The following is an 18,881-nucleotide window of genomic DNA, read 5'->3' as shown; positions in this document are numbered from 1 at the left end:
CAATATGCAAACCAATATTCCCACTAGTTCCTGCGTGTTTTATCTCTTAACTTGGCAATCTCTCAATAAAGTACCTGTGAGGTTTTACTTGATCTGGTAAACGTTAAGTAGTCCAAAACCCCCGATAGACATGAAGCAAATCATTATTGCTATGTCTAAAGGTAACTACAAAGTCTGATAAAGGTTAAAAAAAACCTACCTCTTTTTTAAAAAGACCTTAGAACATAAAAGCACATTCTTATGCTAGCAAAATCAACTACAGCTTATGGTGATCCAATTAAACAATAACAGTATAATTTAAACTAAAAATGTGGACTAGCGGTCAAAGACCAGACAATTTAATTTTAATCTAAGCTGGCTCAGTAACACGCCTAAACAAATTCGTAACTCATCATAACCTAGTTATTGCATAACAAATTCAAATATCGGCAGCGATAACACAAAAATGAATAATTACAAATTATCAGAGCTGGTAGGAACTAATGCAGGGCACAAATGGAGGGCAGAAACTAAATCTGTCTTACAATGCCAAATCCTTTGTTTAAAAATTATGTAGGTGATTTTCATTCTGGTGAGGAAACAGAAAGGACAAATTACAGCAAAGGCTGAAATTATAGACAACTGCTTAATTTACATAATAACAACTGTACATATCTTTGAAGAATAATTTTCTTTCTCTTTATGTATTTTTTTCAATACGTTTCCTCTTAATTTTAGAATTTTTGGATTTAATTAAAGATTTCTGTTACTGTATAAAAGTAAATGCATGTAGATTTTATAGAAAAACGTTCATGTTAATTCAATGCTAATTTTATTTCTTTATAGGTTTGAACACCCAGAATAAATATAAAATGATATAAGATAACAAACGGTTACAGAGCCGATGTAGCAGAATTTTTAGAATTTAGTGACACACCGAGCAACAAAATCAAGAAATGGCAAAATTTTAGAATTTAGGATCCACAGAGATTGCATCAGGTGGGAAAATGCACAGCGCAAGCCCTGTGTACGATGCACATAGCTAAGGTTTTCAGCTCCCAGGGACAATTGAAGATTTTGCACCCCCTCCTATATGCCAAGAAAGAAAAACATTTCATCCTAAAATTTTGTAACATCAATTTGGAATCCCATGGATGCTGTGCCTGTGGACAGATGTCCCCTTTTCCCCCACCCTAGCTATGCCACAGACGATGCACTGAGACATATAAGATTAATCTTTTAAATTGTCAGCTTTAAATTTTTTTATTAATAGAAAAATTCCGTCCTATAAATGCCTGTCCCTTGTGATAAGATTAGAAGCACTTTTGATATTTTTCATGCGTGTCTGTATCTAGTGAAAAGTAGAGAAAACAATAGGAAAATAAACATATTATGAAAAAGACTTCTAGTATCAGAAGTAAAACATTTAAATATTATGTTTTCATTGTTTATTAGAAAATTCTCCCCAAAGTACAAGTTTATCTCAAACTTTCTGTAAAATTCATCCATTGCGTGTTAATACCATGAAGACATTTGTCTGGAATCTTCTAGATTCATGGGTCTGTAAATCTTGCCTTAAAATCCTTCTAAACTTTGCAAGTTGCAGTCTCCAAAATCCTAAAAAAAATTACCCCTGTCAATTCTGCAACAGCAAAAAGGCTGAAATATTTTTTTAAAAATCAGAGGGAAAAGTATAAAATTAATTTTATAGAGAAAACTGATGCATATGGAGACAACTACATGGGAAAAACTCTCACCATGAAAAAATTACAATGAAGGCAGTTTTAATTAATTACACAGCTATTTTAATTTTGCTTACAATTGTTTCATAAATTGTGCTAAAGCAGAAAACAATTATTACCTTGTTTATTTTTCAGATTCAAAATACTGTACAATAAGTTGGCAAATCGAAAGTAATGTCACTTTACATGATAGTAAAAAATAAAAATGTTTAATTTTAATGTTATTTCTTGAATACAATTTAAATATATTAGCATTATTTTAATGAAATTGATCAATTTTATAATATTTTTAAAAAAATCGTTGAAAAATTTCCCGATTTCTGAATTAAAAGTTTTCTATAGAAATTGATCTTAATATCGCCAAAATGTTGATAAGTCGCCAAATTTGGAACCGTCTAATAAAGAATTCACATTCCCAAATGCAAAAAAGTTGTTTAAGAGCTCTTCTTAAAAATAATAATAATAATAAATAAAAAAAAAAAAAAAAAAAAGCTTATGTTTTACTTCTTTTTCAGAAACTTGAGTATCCCACCATTTATATCAGAAATAGGAACAAATTATAACCCATGAACCTATTCACCCATTCGAAAGATAACTATGCTTGTCAATGATTCGGCAAAAATATTTGTACAAAACGCTAACTCACATTCAGAATGGCAGTCGTAAAATCAGACAGAAATTTCAGATAATTAAAATTAAAGAGTCCTGCCGAATTTGGTCAAAATTACGGGCTTTTAAGGGCCAAAAATCAATTCCAGAAAACATAAGGACTTTTAAGAACTCTTAAGGACCATACAAACCCTGTGATATAATATTGGAAGAGTGAACCCCAACATAAAAATAGTCGCCAAACCTCGCGATGAAGTGGTTAGGATGAAAGTCCGGACCAAGAGTATAAAAGCACGTTGTCCGGCTTTTGTACCAAGAGTACAAAAGCAGGCTGCATCGTTACTTCAAAAATAACCCATACAACGACTGATTGAAATGGACTCATCAAAGGCACTCGTTCAGAGTTGTTTGCTGTATAAATTGGGCCAGTCAACAGCAGAATCAAGTTGCTGAATTTGCCAGGCCTTTGGGGATGATGTCACTAATGAACGAACGACAAGGCAATAGTTCCAGAAATTCAGGTCAGGGTATATGTCTCTTAGTGATGCACCACGCAAGTCAGCCACAAGCGCTGGACGATCAGGCCCAGAGAGCAGCCAAAGAGAGTAACACTCTAGTTAGACATGTGGTTAGCTTGCTGCTCACTTCTATGTATCTAATGGAACGATCAGATTCCATTTGCACCTTATCGGAAAGGGATAAAAGCTGAGCTAGTGGGTATCCCACTCACTGTCTGATGCAAACAAGCAACAGCTTGTTGCTGCCTGTTCGTCATTGCTTACACAGCACCGTAATGTCTCCATATTTGATTGAGTATGCACTAGTGATGAAAAGTGGGTCCAGTATTACACACTCATGCGTGCCAGACATTGGTTGTCACCATGGGACCCTGTGCCTCCAACTGCGAGACCTTCTCTCCACCCACTCAAGATCATACTCTGTATCTGGTGGACTAGTCGCCAAGTGGTGCACTATGAGCTCCAGTGGGGCAAACCATCACAACAGGCCTGTAATTGCAGCAGTTGAAACATGTGCATCAGCACTAATGAATAAAGAGCCAGCATTGGTCAATTGTAAGGGTGTACTCCTCCTCCATGACAATGCCAGGCTGCATGTGGCTCGGGAGGCCAGGAACACTATCCAGCGACTGGGCTGGGAGACACTACCCCATCCACTATACTCGCCAGATCTCGCGACAACAGACTACCACCTTTTTCATTCCCTGGACAACCATCTTCATGGGAAATCCTTGAACAACCGGCAAGACCTCGAAAAAGCCGTCATGGACTTTTTTGAGATTCGTGACTTTCTTCCAGATATGCGAGTTTTATTGTGATGGCATCGCGCAGCATGCCGATGGTGATTACTTTGGGAATTAGTTGTGATTATTATTTCTGACTGTCTCAAACGGCAAGAACGTTTTTGGTTACCTTGTAGTTTCCAGTAGAGATCCACCTTGTCAATTATCAGTTGAAATAATGGAACACATTCCTGAGAAAACAGCATTTACAGTATTTACAAAAGAGAAAAGGCCTATAAAAAGTCTGATTGTCAAAATAAATAAGCAGTGAAATACAATTAATCTGTAATAGTTTCTACATTCTTCTGTAAAAGGCACTCGCTGTACTGCATATTACATTTTAACCCTTTGTTGCTCAGTGTTCCACTACATGGAACACTCAACTTGAATCGCTTCTGAAACTGTTAAATTCAACCATAAATGGATAAAAATGCCTTTATAATATACTTCGAACTTCTCTTTTTAAATAGTAGATGGCAGTATATCACAAGGAGACCCAGAATTTTCATTTATGATGTGTTATTAAAATCCACTTTTTTTTAAATAAATTTATATATATATATATTTTTGTGATACAAAAAAATTTGTTTGAAAAAACATTTCCGTATAATTTTGGTGGCTGTACTCTATATAATTTGTTACATATTTTTTTACATTCTTCATACAAAAAGCATGCGCAGAATCATTGAATAAAACGGGGTGTTCCATTAGCAGGAACACTGCGCCGTTAGCGATTTCATGCTGTTACGCATCAGAACATCTGTCTTAGGAGAAAACATCTGTTGTATATGTTTTCTATTTCCATTGTTTTGGAGGGGAATGAATTCAAACAAAGCAGTTTGAGGGTGAGCTGTGATTTGTGTGATGAAAGCCCTAATATGGGTATCTTGAAATTTTTGTGAGTAGTTTTCAGGTGGGAATTTTATGAGTAGTTTGAGTCATCTTTATTTAGGGGAGCTGAGCGAATTTTTTTGCTGTCGCTTTTTAGTCTCTTTCCCATTTATTTACAATAAATGTGTAGATATTTTTTGTGTATGTATATCTTAAAGCTTATTTTTCTTTATTGTTAATATTAACTGCAGTTAATTTTTTATTATTAATTTTCCATAAATGACACGGAGAGGTCTAACTCTTTCTGAAGCGCTAAAAGTGCTTCATGAATTTCAGAGTATGAAGATAGCAGCGATAAAGATATACATTCCTGAACTACTTGTGTAGTCCGATGAATATATGTCGGATGAAACTCATTTATTTGATGAGAAGGTTGACAATCCATCTCACCCAAACCCCTCTACACAGCCTAAAGTTTTTACTTGGAATTCTAAACATACTGCTGCATGGAACAGAAGCCGCACAAAACAAGTTTTGTGTTCAAAATCTGCACAGTTGGTTTGCGCTTTTATTAAAAAGATGTGACATGCTTTGAAAATTTCACGAAGCTACGAAATCGAAAAATTTGTAAATATTTTTGCATATAGGACTTGTGTACATACATGTATTTATCTCATTTATCCACATATATTCAAGAAAGTTGTGTATATGCAGAAAACCATATATAAAGCTATAATACAGTGTTTTTTCATTACTATACATAAGCTTCTGCTCATTTCCGTGCTTCAATGCAATGCTCGCCGAGTCGCACTCTTAAGATCTCTGGCGGCGTAGTGTTTCACATCATTAAACACCCACAGAATTGAAACAGTAAGTGCAATTTTTACAAAATTTTACCTAGATTATTAGGCCTAGATAGACTGCATACAACTTTTCTTATTGAAATACCGACTTTAAAGTATAGTGCACTACAAAGGGTTAAAGAAATACTAGAGTGCTTTAATAATACATATGCATAACAGTGTTAAGTTCTTGATATTTATTTACTCTTGTAAAATATCCATCCACATGCAATACAAAAATATCTACAAAAAATCCTCTATCAACAATCACTGAAAAGTTCCTTTATAAGAAACTAAAAGCCTTTCCATAATCAGTTACAAGCCATTCCAAGGCAAATAAAGTACTCTATTTCTCCAGAGTAAATAACCTCACCAGGACAAAAAAAAAAAAAAAAAAAAAAAAAAAAAAAAAAATTGAGATTTGCAAGTAAAAACTCTTGCTAAAGTGAAGATACTTGAGCTAGCTTATTATGACAAATCAGCTTACTGTCTTTGCTTCCTCAAAATTCTTAACATTTAAAAGAATATTTTAGTACAAAGAGTGCACCTTTGTACTAAAATATTCTTTTAAATGTTCTATTTAGCATTTTAAGATTAAATTGAATTACCTACTTGATCCCAATGAAAGTGTCAAACAATGAATAGTGGCAATGATTAGTAAAACATCTGACAATTTATTTCAGATGCTGTCCAGGCAAAGATTGCTAATACATCTTAAACTGCTTTCTTTAAAATGTCATCTGCTTATGGAAAGAAGTTTGAATGGTACATTTGATTTTATACAGCTAATCTGGTTAATTCTGGATTTAAAACCTGAAAATTTTTAAAATTTTTTCAGCAAATTGTAATAAGTGAAAACATTTGGTGTGATGTTGACACATACACAAAAAAAAGGGGGCAGACATTTATATGAATTAAAGAAAATTTGCAAAAGAAGAGGAATAAATAATTAAAACCACATGGTCGTCTTCTTTGATTGATAGAGCAATTTATAAATAAGTTGCATTTAAAGAGAAGACAATACTAATATTTATATTTTAGGAAGAAACAACAGATGGACTCCTGAAATCATTAGAACGATAATACTTAGAACACCAGGGAATACACTATAAAAGCTGGAAAATTTACTAGAATAATGTATGCACCACAAAAGAAGCACTTATTGAAATGTTTCATAGTACAATTTCAAAAACTACTTAAGTTGCTATATAATTATATAGTAACACTACATTATGTAAATAGATACATTCTTTAGCTCACTTACTATTTATTAATGATACTTATTCAACAATATATGATCATCCACTTTAATTATCCTTATTGCCAGATAAGGCATGTACAAACTATTTTCTGTCTTCTAATACAAAATCTTATCTTAAAAGGTGTCATTTAGAGAATATTTATCTTAAAAAGTATCTTAAAAGGTATTAGAGAGTATTTCAAAAGTTCAGAAAAATGTAATGAGTAAGTATTCCAGGAGAAAATACTGACAGCACTGAAATATATTTCAGCATCTAATTTCTACAAAGCTAACTAAAAACTATTTAAATGTGCCAATAGAGTTCACACATTAGAAGGAATATATTGAAAAGCCAGGAAATATTATTAAAATAAATCTCTATTTTTTCAAATTCAGTTTAAAAAGATTTAAAATTTGTTTGTGCAATGCATTATACACATTACTCCTGCTTCCAGTATTAAACTTTAAGCTATATAAGCATTAATTAAGATTTAAAAACTTTTAATAACTACTTAAAAATATGATCTTTGTATGGACGATGAAAGACCTTAAAAAGATTTCTTCTTGTTATTTCTTTACATACTTTTTTATTTTTATTGAGATACAGCTCAATATAATATATAGCAATATTATTAAAGTCACTATAAATGTGGTACAAAAACACGCATCATGACAGTGAAAAGAATAATCATTAAATCTGATAACATATAACAAGAGTGGCAGACTTTGTGACAGCAGTAGCTGTATGTTGGTATTCAATAAATTTTGAGAGCTGCAATGTCATATTTATATTGTTTTAAAAATAATGAAACATATTTTGATGGAAAGAAACACCTTAACTAAATTAATCAGAATGCCATATTTCTTATTTAATTAATGTGATTACATAATGTTGGAAAATTTGCATTTCTGCTTTGAGGCTGCACTGAGCAGAAAATGGTAAAGTCCGATTATAATCCGACAGTAGAATCCACAACTGATGTGAGGTGAAGACTGTGTTCTCCCAATGTGCCTTGTTGATGTGGCCAACAAATGGGAATTATTCTAGAATGGTGTAGGGATTCTAAACGACAGAAACCTTTAGTGGAATATAGCTATGGAAAACTAGATTGTAACAGGAATTTACACAATATCCCAGATAATTTAATATGCTACCAAGTACCTGCCTAACTAAATGAACTGTTAAATGGACTCAATTCACGTTCCATCAGTCCCCAAGTACCTTCATCTGTTATTCAACATATGGTTTTACTAATGTGTCTTAGCCTGCCATGATATGTTCATCTGTTTTGTTAAACGTAAGGAAAGCACCCATTAAATCTCATGTTTTCAACTTCCAGCAAATGTACTTACTCCTTTGGTATGCAATCACGTTTTACACTATTGCATATCACTTTCAAAAACCTTCAAAAATTCAAAACAACACACATAAATAAAAATAACAACATTAATTTCTTCTTCTCTATGTTGAGAGAAGTTAGCTCCTAAAATATACTGGGTGATCTGAAAGTCCTTTAACATTTGAAAATTCAATAATTCATGGAAATCCATGAATGAATCCATGTAGGTAGAGAGGTAAACATTTACATACATGCTTGAAATGACACAGGGTTTTATTGAAAGAAAAAAATGTAAAGAAAGGTGAGCCTATGGTGCTGGACAGCAAAATGTAAATGATGCCATATCAGAATAATGTATGAAATGAGCTGTAGTAATAGAGGGAATCAGTACCTTCCCGACTTTGTTGCTTTTCTATCCTTGCCTCCAGGTGTTGGTTGTGGTGTGATGTGGATTTATAATGTCAACTGGAGTGGGACCCTTTATCTTCGAGGAAATGCTCTGCTATTCAAACTGTGAGGTATGCTGATATGTTACAGAATTGCATCATCCCACGATTATCCGACCTCATTAGGGATGCTAAAAGACAACATCCGATGGCAATTTCTCACCATACCTACAGATATACTGCACAGTGCTGTTCACAACATTGTCCCTCCACTACAGTTATTGTTGATGAATGATGGCTGACATGCTGAACATTTGTTATAAAGAACATAGTCTCTGCTAAATATCAATTGTTATGCTAATTACTGCTTTTGTTATCTTACGAAGAGATGGCCATTTTAAGCCCTTTTTCTTGCTGTCAATAAAACACCATGATATTTCAAGCATGTGTGTCAGTTTTTCCTCTCCATCTACATTATTCAGTGAATTATTGAATTTTCAAATGTTAATGGACTTTTGGGTCACCCGGTATATATACTTGAAATTATTTTGCGATACAACTGATTATTCTTTTTTCAGACAGAAAGGCAAGCATTTTCATTCGGTTTCTTCCTAGCCACCCACCCATTTATAATTATTAACTAGTTTTAGTAGTAAATTAAAATCGAAAGAAGGTATCATAAAGCCCTTTTTGAGTACAGTAACATAGAAAGCTTTTCATCTGAGTGAAGAATAAGGCACTTATTTGAAAAACAGATTCAGTAATTTCTTTTCTATTTTTTATTCACACAACCCCTTGGAAATAATAAAATACAGTGGCTCAAAAAGTATTAGTATAAACATGATTTCAAATTTTTTTAAAAAAAGAATAACCAAATATTCAACTTAATCCCCCCAAAAAATATATGGGGCTAAAAAACTGAAAACTTCTAAAATTAATTTAAAATAATGTTAAATGAATATAAAATTATACAACTGTTGTAAATAAATAAAAATGTAATGACCAAAAAATGTATCAGGGCACACAAACTCATTCTTTTATTTCTCAAAAATGCTTTAATAACATACTAGATCTTTCTTTTACGATTTTATTGAATTTTCTGAACATAGATTTGATAACATTTTGACAAAAATTTGCTTTTGTGTTTTCACGTATTTAGCGGTGGTGGCAGTCGGGTTCTAAATTTTACCAGTAGAAGTAAGGTGTAGATTTTGCCCGGGTTTTACATCCACAGTTTGGAAATATGAGCATCATGCATGGGATCATTGTCCCGAAATAGCTTTATGCCCATATTCAGATAGCTCTGTTTCAAATTTTGTTCTAAAATATTTAAATACATGGATTTATCCATTTTTTATCAATAAAATGTAGATTATCAATACACTCATTCAACTCCAGACCATATGGCTACCTCCCCCATGTATCTCAGAAAGAAAAAAAAAAGTTTTGTATTAGGATTTTAGTCATCATTTGCCATAATATTTGCTTTTTGTCACTACCAAAATAATAAATTTACTTTTATCTACAAATACTAATAAATTCTAAAAATCTTGGTTTTAAATAGGTCTTAATGATTTGTGACCATACCCTTTGATTTGCTTCATTGAGAAATGGTTTCCTTCTAGCTATTTAGCCATACAAATTTTATTTTCTTAAAATATTACTAGCATTTTCTATATTAACATATTTAAACATTCTTTAGCTTCTAAAATCAGTTTGGCTGCATTTGTTTTTAGGATTACAGATAATATTTCTAACAATTCATTTTACCTTACATTTCAAGAACTGCCTTAGATGGCTATTCATAGTTTGTTTTCAATCAAATCATGTTAATGATGTTTTGAAATTATATTATGAATATTAGATTTATTTACATTTAATTGTTCATCTGTTTTTTTTCACAGATTTTCTAGGATTTTAATGAAAATTATATGCTTCTTCACATGACAAGAAATTTCAGAATTTTTTAATCACATGTTTAGAAAGTAGCTTCTCAATCCTAATGTTATCTTTTTCAAGGTTAAATTTGGTCTTCTGGATATATTTCACATAAAAAGGTCATCTTTATCATGTTTGTTACCCCTATTCTTTATCATGTTGTTCTAATATTTTTAATCTTAATTTCATATTTAAAGACAAATTATTTTAAATATCTTATTTATTTATTTGTCTTTTTTAATGCTATTCATTTTAATAGATTTAGCATGGTGTTTAGACACAGAAAACAATAAAAAATATTTAGGTTTGGAAGAACAACTGAATTTTCATTATTGAATGTTTGAAAGTTTCCACTCCCCAACACATTTCTGAGTCCTGCAAGTGAAATGGAGCTCTGCTATAGAGAAACTGCTGTTCAAAAAAGTTTTATATTAGTTTGCTCCTTGAAATATGACGAAGCAGATGAGGCTACCTGCTTAATGCAAGCAATACCTTCAAATACAATTTCCTAAGGGAAACCAGCTCATATATAAGGCATTAGAAAATGGGAAAACTGTTTTAAAACAGCTGTCAACTTTTTCAGGATTTTGCATCAAAATACCTTTCCTCATGCAATTACCATGTGAATCTTCAGATCTCATGAAGTTTAAAAAAGATGTGAATTTTCAAAACCTAAATCCTAACCTCCGCACCTTTTCTCTTTCCCCCTGATTCGAATCCAAACCTAAGAAATCTTTAAATATTTAACTTAAGATTTTGGAAAGATTATTTTTATTGACTCTCAGTAGAACTGCTCACACAAAAAAGAATGTGACTGTTGCAGTTTTAGTGATATCTAAATCTGCCTAATAATGTATCTAAAGGGACATACATCAAAATCTAGCAAAATTTTTAAGTAATCAGTGCACTGTGCTTTCTTCCAAAATTCTCTAGACTAAATGTCAAATCATCTCGATAATTCAGGATATAGATGACCTAAAACAAGTAGGCCTTAAATATTTCTAACAACTTGTTGTAAAGTATATAAAGGCTGTGACACAAACATGACTCCAGTTGAACTATTCAGCTATATTTGTTGAATTTTGAACAGTTAACTAAAATCTGTGCTGTTACTCAAATATGTTTATCAAACTACATTAAAAGAAATGAACTTCACGATTCAAGAATTTAATGATGTATTTCATTTTAATAATTTTCATTTACACCTCTTATATAAATATAAGTGTGCTTTTAAATTTGTTTTTCCTTAACTGTAGATTTCAAAATTTGTTTTACTTTTTATGACTATAATACCTTTTTTCCCCCCTCCTTTCTTATTTGAAGGACTCATGATATTGAAAGAATTTGAAAATTTTTCAGTATTTGACTGATTTGTTAGTTTTTTTCAGGTAAGTTAAAAGCTGTACCTATTTGCAGTATTGTTGGGCAACACCTGAGATTTATCTTCAGTACTTCATAATACCAATGTAATAGTTTCATTTAAAAACTAATGCACAAGACAGCAACAGTACAAAGCATGCACTGTAATCAGAAGAAACTTTCAACTACCTTCAATATGATCTTCATCATAAAAATTCCAACTAGGGGAACTGAAACAAAGTTTCCTTAGCTAAGCATAACTGAAAGGAAGAACAGACAGGATGTTCAATACACAAAGAACAACTACACATGAATGTTCCTCTCCAAATATCTTACAAAAATGCACTACAGACAGATATCTGATTCATTTTGTATACACTGGTAGTTTGATACATTAACATTAATTTGTTTCAGATCCTTAGATATATATCAAAGGAACTCTGCTAATGAGAAATAAAGGGAAAATAGTAAATCCTATTGTTATTATTATAACAATGTTTAATACTGAAATGGAAATGCAGTCTGAGAAATACTGTACAAAAATGTTTTTCTGTTATCCAGATCAAAAGCAATTTTTGAGCATGCTCTAATATCTCTGACCTTTATTTGGTAATCAATCCTCCTTGCAATATTAGCCAATTTAAAAAAATCCTTGTTTTCAATAACCACAGATACCATTCTTTTCGCCATATGATATGCAATAACCAACTCCTCAGTAGGAAAGCCAACATTATATTTTTCAACAATCTCTTTTATTTTATTTATTTATTTAATTACTCCATGGTGATCCTATTCATTTTCTTTATTGCTTGGCTTTTCTCATTAAATTTTTTAAGACACACTACAGTCAAAAGTCGTTAATCCGGACTCGTCAGGACTTCGGCGATTCCGGATTATCGCTTTTTCCGGATTATAGATCATCAGTTTAAATCTCGTAAGATGGCATGCAGAAATTTTAAAATTAAAAATATGAAACCGTAATTTATGAAATAAAGAACAATTATGATCTAAAGGGTATCAAAATTTGCAAAAAGAAAAAGCTTAATATTTATTTGTTTACTTCATTAAACATTTCTTTCAATGTAAGTTGTTTAAGTTTTGCTTCGTTTCATGTGATAATACTTTCTCTTTAATTCTATTAAACAGACATAATTTCTTGTTCAGTTACAAAGTTCCGCTGTTCAAGTCCTATAATTGCTGTGTCTAGAACACCGATTAATTTGTCAATCGAAATTTTTTCATTTTCAATAACCTCTGTCACTTTCTTCGCTATCGAAAGCGAATTATAATGACGAGGAACTTGTTTTAAATCATATCAAAGACGGAGCATATCGAGATGAAATACTACATTTGGTAAGGAATTATAAGCCAAATAAAATAAAAACATCTGCGCTGAAGATAAGGATAGTGTTGACAGATCAACTTCCAATTCATTACGCGCCCGCCGCGGCAATCCCCCCGCCGAGCAGCTTGAAATTGATAAACAGATTTCGGATTTCAAAACATACTTTCGCTTTAGATCCTTTACATATTAACAAATATATATCGGAAATTCTATTTGATATAATCGAAAGTTTAAGCTTACTTTTATAAAATTGCTCTTACAGTCTGCAAAAAATAATAAGCCGGATCCTATTCAAAAATTAAGGAACCACGCAATCATCAACATTAACTGAAATAGATAATTAGATAATTTTAGCTTATACGTCCATTATACATAAAACGCGCACGCGAAAACGTATTCTGCACTTGCGCACACTCATATGCGTAGTCGTAAAAGGTCTTACGCGCACGCGTAAACGCCTATGTGCATGTGTCAACGCGGCGCATGTGCAGAAAGTTTTTTAGTTTTGAGGTCCGGATTATATATCATTCTGAATTATGGGTGTCCGAATTAACGACTTTTGACTGTATAAATGCATGTACAAAAAATATACCAGAAAAAGATAAAATTACTTGAAAATTCCAAGTTTTAGCATGGGTTGTTTAAAGAATAGCAGCAAGAAATGTATTGATGCATATTTTAGCAATCATAGCATTGTCTTAAATGAGATAAACACAAGGTAGCGTGCACAGTCATGCCTAATCAAACTCATGTTGCATGCATAACAAAAATTTTCATGTTCAAACAGGATGTACTTCAAAGCAGATATACTAGGTGTGAAACACACACAACAACAACAATAACAACAACAAAAAAAAAAAAAAAAAAAAAAAAAGAGAGAGAGAGAGAGAGAGAGAGATATAGAGATAGAGATAGAGAGAGACTAACCGTGTAGCTTTAAAAAAGAGTGGAGTGTTGGCAACAAATTTTTTTGTGAAGTCATTCTACACACCTCATCCATCCATGTGGCCAGTTTCGACTTAACCGACCATTCCAGTTGGAAATACTGCGTTATTGAGTGAACATCTGCAACTGCATTGTGCCGGAAACAATGTCTAATGTAAAAAGCGAACAGTGAATCAATATCAAGTTTCTTGTGTTAACTTAAGTTATCAGCCACGGAAACATCTCAAATGTTAGCTGAGGCTTATGGAGATGAAACTTTGTCTCGTGCCCATGTGTATGAATGACATAAGGGTTTTCAGGGGAAAGGGACAAAGCACGCATGTCAAAATCAAAATTCAAGGCATTGTTAATCGTCTTCTTCGACAATAATGGAACTGCAATGATTGAGGGGGTTCCCAGTGGTCGAACTGTTAATCAACTCTACTATACTGAAATACTAAAAAAAGACTTAGTGAAAAAATTAGGGGAAAAAAGCCACAGTTGTGGAGTGATGGATGGCTGCTGCACCATGACAATGCACCCGGTCACTTGGCCCTATGTGTCAAGCAGTTTCTGACCAGCAAAAACATTACTGTGATGGGGCACCTGATTTGGTGAAATGTGACTTTTTTTATTTCCTAAAGTTAAATCTTGCTGAAAGGCAAGCCATTTTACCTCAGCTGAAGAGGTTCAGACAAAAATGAAAAATCCCCTGAAAGCCTTCCAAAAAGCTCTTTCCAGAACTATTACCAGCAATGGCAGCATCGAATGCAGAAGTGTGTGAATGCTGAAGGGGACTACTTTGAAGGTGATAATAGCATGGAGAACTGATTCTGTAGGTACAATGATTTATTGGATTGGACCAGTCTCTCTCTCTCTCTCTCTCTCACTTTTTTTTTTTTTTTTTTTTTTGGTGTGTGTGTGTCACACCATGTTTGCTAAGCAATATGCCCATTTTAAAACAATATTTAAAGCAAATCTATGAATTCATATTGCATGTTGGATATCTATGTTATTAACATTACTCTAAATCTACTCCACTTCAAAGTGTATGGAGAAACTGTCAATTAATGATCCTAAGAAATTCTTTCAGTGCGATCTCATAAGAAGAAAGTTTTCTAGCATAATTAAATATCATGAATACTGCATACTACAGTACAAAGTCTGTAATCCGGAATCATTGGGACTTCGGCGATTCCGGATTAGGGTTTTTTCCAGATTATAGATCATCAATTTAAATCTGGTAAGATGGCATGCAGAAATTATACAATTAAAAATATGAAACCGCAATTTACGAAATAAAGAGCAATTATGATCTAAAGGGTATCAAATGTTACCAAAAAAAAAAAAAGAAAGAAAAAAGAAAAAAAGAAAAAAAAAGAAAAAAGAAAAAAAAGAAAAAAAGCTTAATATTTATTTGTTTACTTTATTAAACATTCTTTCAACGCGCGCATGCGTAAAGCATAACGCGTTATGTATGCACATTCTTTATGCATATGCGTTAAGTTTGTGGCTTTGAGGTCCGGATTATGGATCATTTCGGATAATGGACGTCCGGATTACAGACTTTGTATTGTAGTTGAAAAATAAAGAATTCAACTGCTTGAATATAAAGTATATACTTTTTAAAAATATTTCCACTGCTTATGTAGCTTTTAGAAGTTATATCATCATGCAGTATAAGCCTGTTTGATACTGACTAGTAAAGTTCTAGATTTGAAAGCACCAAAAAAACTTCCAATTAATTTTATACAAATGTTTCGCATATCCTATAAAATGTCTTGCATTAAAAAAATATGGGTGGTGATATCTTTAAACATTCTTTGCAACAGTTCAGAAAAACCTAACAATCTCAGTCGTGGTCTATAAGGTGAGAACAGTATTATATCACAAGTACAATATTTATTTTTGAAGGGAAACTAAGCACAAGAATATACAAAAGTGAATACTACATAATTTTCCAAGCACAATAAAAGCTAAACAAGATGGTAATTTTGAGTTTGAGCAAGATTTTGAGACAAACGCAAGGATACGTCTGATGTCTCTACACTACAGTGAAAGATGTCTGGAGTATTCTAACTGCAGAAGATCTTATTTCAAAACAGAAAGTGCATAAGGAAAAACTTAATAAATTTTAAAGTGCATTGCATGAAGTTTGTAACAATATAGGAGTCTTCTTTGGGTCTTGTCTTCATAAAGTCTTAGATAGCTGAAGGTCAGAAGAACCAGAAGATGAAAACGTGATATTTGTAGAGGGCTAGAAAGGAAGAAAATCATTGAGCAACATGAGCCTCCCCCCTACCCCCCAAAAAATGCAAGCTAAAACGATTTCACCAACACTGCATTTTGATAAAAGCTTTGTAGCAAGGAAAAGTTTGTGTTTGATGTGTTCCTTACTTTTTAATGTGACACAACTGAAACAAAGATTGGATGCTAAAAATAAAAGATTTCTGTTCAGAATAATCTGACAAAATGAGGATTAGAGATTGAACCAAAGTTAAAATTGTGCTCAATCCCGTAAAGAAGTCTAGCCTTTTCATGAACTCAAACATTTTGACATACGCAATCATATATGAAGTATATGATGATCTCTACTTAGGACTGCCTAGGAATCATTACAAAAGACAGAAAATTCCAACTGAAAAATATATCAGACCAACTCAATTGTCAGTAGTTGAAATGCACAAACGGTGCTGTGAATACAGAAAAACGCACAAAGCTATCTGGTCAGGGATGTTTAGTGCTTATGAATGATCATGGGAAGTTATGACAGATCTGCTAACCAAGTATGAGTGAAAACTTTTACCTCATCTGACAAAAAGTCTACCACAAAATCACCATACATAAATTAGTTTCTCATTTTGAGAAAGCCTAACTGTGGACCACATTTTCTGTCTTCAGCATTTACCCAAGACATTGGAGGACTGGAGGAAAGGAAAAAAAAAAAAAAAAAATTCAAATTCAAGGAATAGCAGATCTTTCAAGATGCACGACTGCATGTTTTTTTCTGCTGTTCTGAACGCCATTACTAACTTCTAAAAACAAAATGGCCATTACAGTAATTCACAGAATACAGAACTGTTTACCCTTTTGTCAGTTACTTTGACAATTAGCACATGATGAGCAGCTTAAAATTTATAACACTATTATACCCATAATGCAAATTAAGGAATTAAATTATTAAATGATAAAAAAGTATGCTACTGCACAGTTTCAAACTGCAACAATATTTCAAAAATAAAAATTATTGTTTGTTGCAGGCAAGTCACATTTAAAGCTGAGCCTCATGCAGCTCGTATGCTGCAGTCAAGGGGTTTTTGAAAGCTGCAGTTTGGTCATGCCTAATATATAATTTCAAATTGGTTGCAAATGATTCAGAACCTGAATGATAAAAATTTAACCAATACCAGATGTGTCATAAAATGTTAAAGATCCTTACAAAATAGTATGAAAATGATTAATTAAAATGATGCAATAAAATTCAAATAATTTATCTTCTTAGATCTATTCATTATAAATTAAAGAAATATTCATAAATTAAATTAGAGCTTTATTTATTATAAACAAAAGAAATATTTATAAATTAAATTAGAGCTATTATAACTAAAAACACACTGCTTAGATAATATTGTACTAAAGATAAGGTTTCATCATAATCACACTTACGTTATCAGGTGAAAGGGGGTCTGCAGCCTCCAACTTCATGCCTGTTTCAAAGCCCATATTCATGGAGCTCTACAGACAAAAATTTTGCACATTTATAATTTATTGAAAGCAAAATAATTCCACTCTATTTCAATATTTAACAATTATAAAATAATACTAACCATAGCAAACATCTCAGTTGGTGCTGGATTTGCATTACAAAACTTCAAATAAGGATCCCATGAAAATTTGCTAGTAGTTACTTCAAAACCTTTAAATGAAAATAAAAAACCTGATGTGTACACCACATTACTTCCTTGTACGGAATATTAAATTATATGCATTTTTTCTTGCATTTCATTTAAACTGATTGGATTGAATTAAATCTACTTCGTCGACAGCGCATAAACCACAATAGAATAAATGCATTCTTTAAAATTCACTCTAGTATTTGTTTACCATAGCGACACTTTGGCGCTAGATTCACTTAACAGTATTATATTTCATTCATATTATAACTCATAATGCACAAAATTTATATCATTTAAAGAATATAATTATTTAATCGTTGCCACGTGTTCTATTCAAATACTATAATAAAGCTAGAATGATGTATAAAAGAAATTAAGCAAACAAAACAAAAAAGAAACAGTTTTTCACAGACAATTGAGTATTTCTCATTCAATTAATTCAGTTCTCACTTTACGAGAAGGCAAAAATACATAAAAACTCAAAATATCTATATTAAAAATTACAAAGTAAATCTTAAACACTTATTTCCTCGAAAAAATTCCAGAAAAGATTAAGCATGATTTAATTGGCAATAATAAATGAAGGCGTTATCTTTGTTGTTGCAAAGCTAAGTTTCTCTAGATTGGCAACAAATCCACTAGTCTGCTCTTTCAAATATAAACAATCAATGGCCGCCATAAAAAAAAAAGGCTTACCAGCACTTAAACAACTTTAAAATTGTTGATAATTCCAAAAATATTGCACACAGATTTATTAAAGGCATAAAAACCTTAACCGGAAGATAAGAACAACATAATTCAATCATTTTTAAAGCAAAAAATTTACAATTTACAAACATATAAGAGTAAAGAAACTGAGATCACAGAACCGGGTAACAGAGTGAATATATATATAAATATATTTATATACGTTTGGTGCGGACGAATGCAACCAAAATACGAGGTGCACATCTACATGTTATAGCAGTCCTATATACAAAATTTCAACGTTCTGAGGCTACTCGTTTTTGAGTTATGTGAGATACATACGTTCATACAGACGCCATGAAAAATTCTCTTCAGAATTAATTTTAAAGCAGTTTTATAATTTTTTTTGAGGAAACCAGTGTTTTATTCTGTCCTTACATACAGATAGTATGCAAAAACATCG

The 18,881-nt window shown here is 32.1% G+C and overlaps 1 protein-coding gene across 9 annotated transcripts in view; it reads right to left on the bottom strand.

Moving 5' to 3' along the window:
* The window catches only part of LOC118199452 (scm-like with four MBT domains protein 1), a 244,315-nt gene that overhangs the window by 103,673 nt on the left and 121,761 nt on the right, over positions 1–18,881 (bottom strand). For all 9 annotated transcript variants that reach the window (XM_085817388.1, XM_085817385.1, XM_085817389.1 and 6 more), the window contains 2 exons: positions 17,663–17,751; positions 17,502–17,570 (listed from right to left, as the gene is read on the bottom strand). In XM_085817388.1, coding sequence (XP_085673514.1) covers positions 17,502–17,570; positions 17,663–17,751 — 158 coding nt within the window. The remainder of the gene's footprint in view (positions 1–17,501; positions 17,571–17,662; positions 17,752–18,881) is intronic.

This window comes from Stegodyphus dumicola, chromosome 5, assembly GCF_044657685.1.
Source record: "Stegodyphus dumicola isolate Sdum_Otavi_A_Nest chromosome 5, ASM4465768v1".
Taxonomy (NCBI): domain Eukaryota; kingdom Metazoa; phylum Arthropoda; class Arachnida; order Araneae; family Eresidae; genus Stegodyphus; species Stegodyphus dumicola.
Note: the sequence above shows the minus strand (reverse complement) of the source record. Positions and strands in the feature narration are given on the sequence as shown.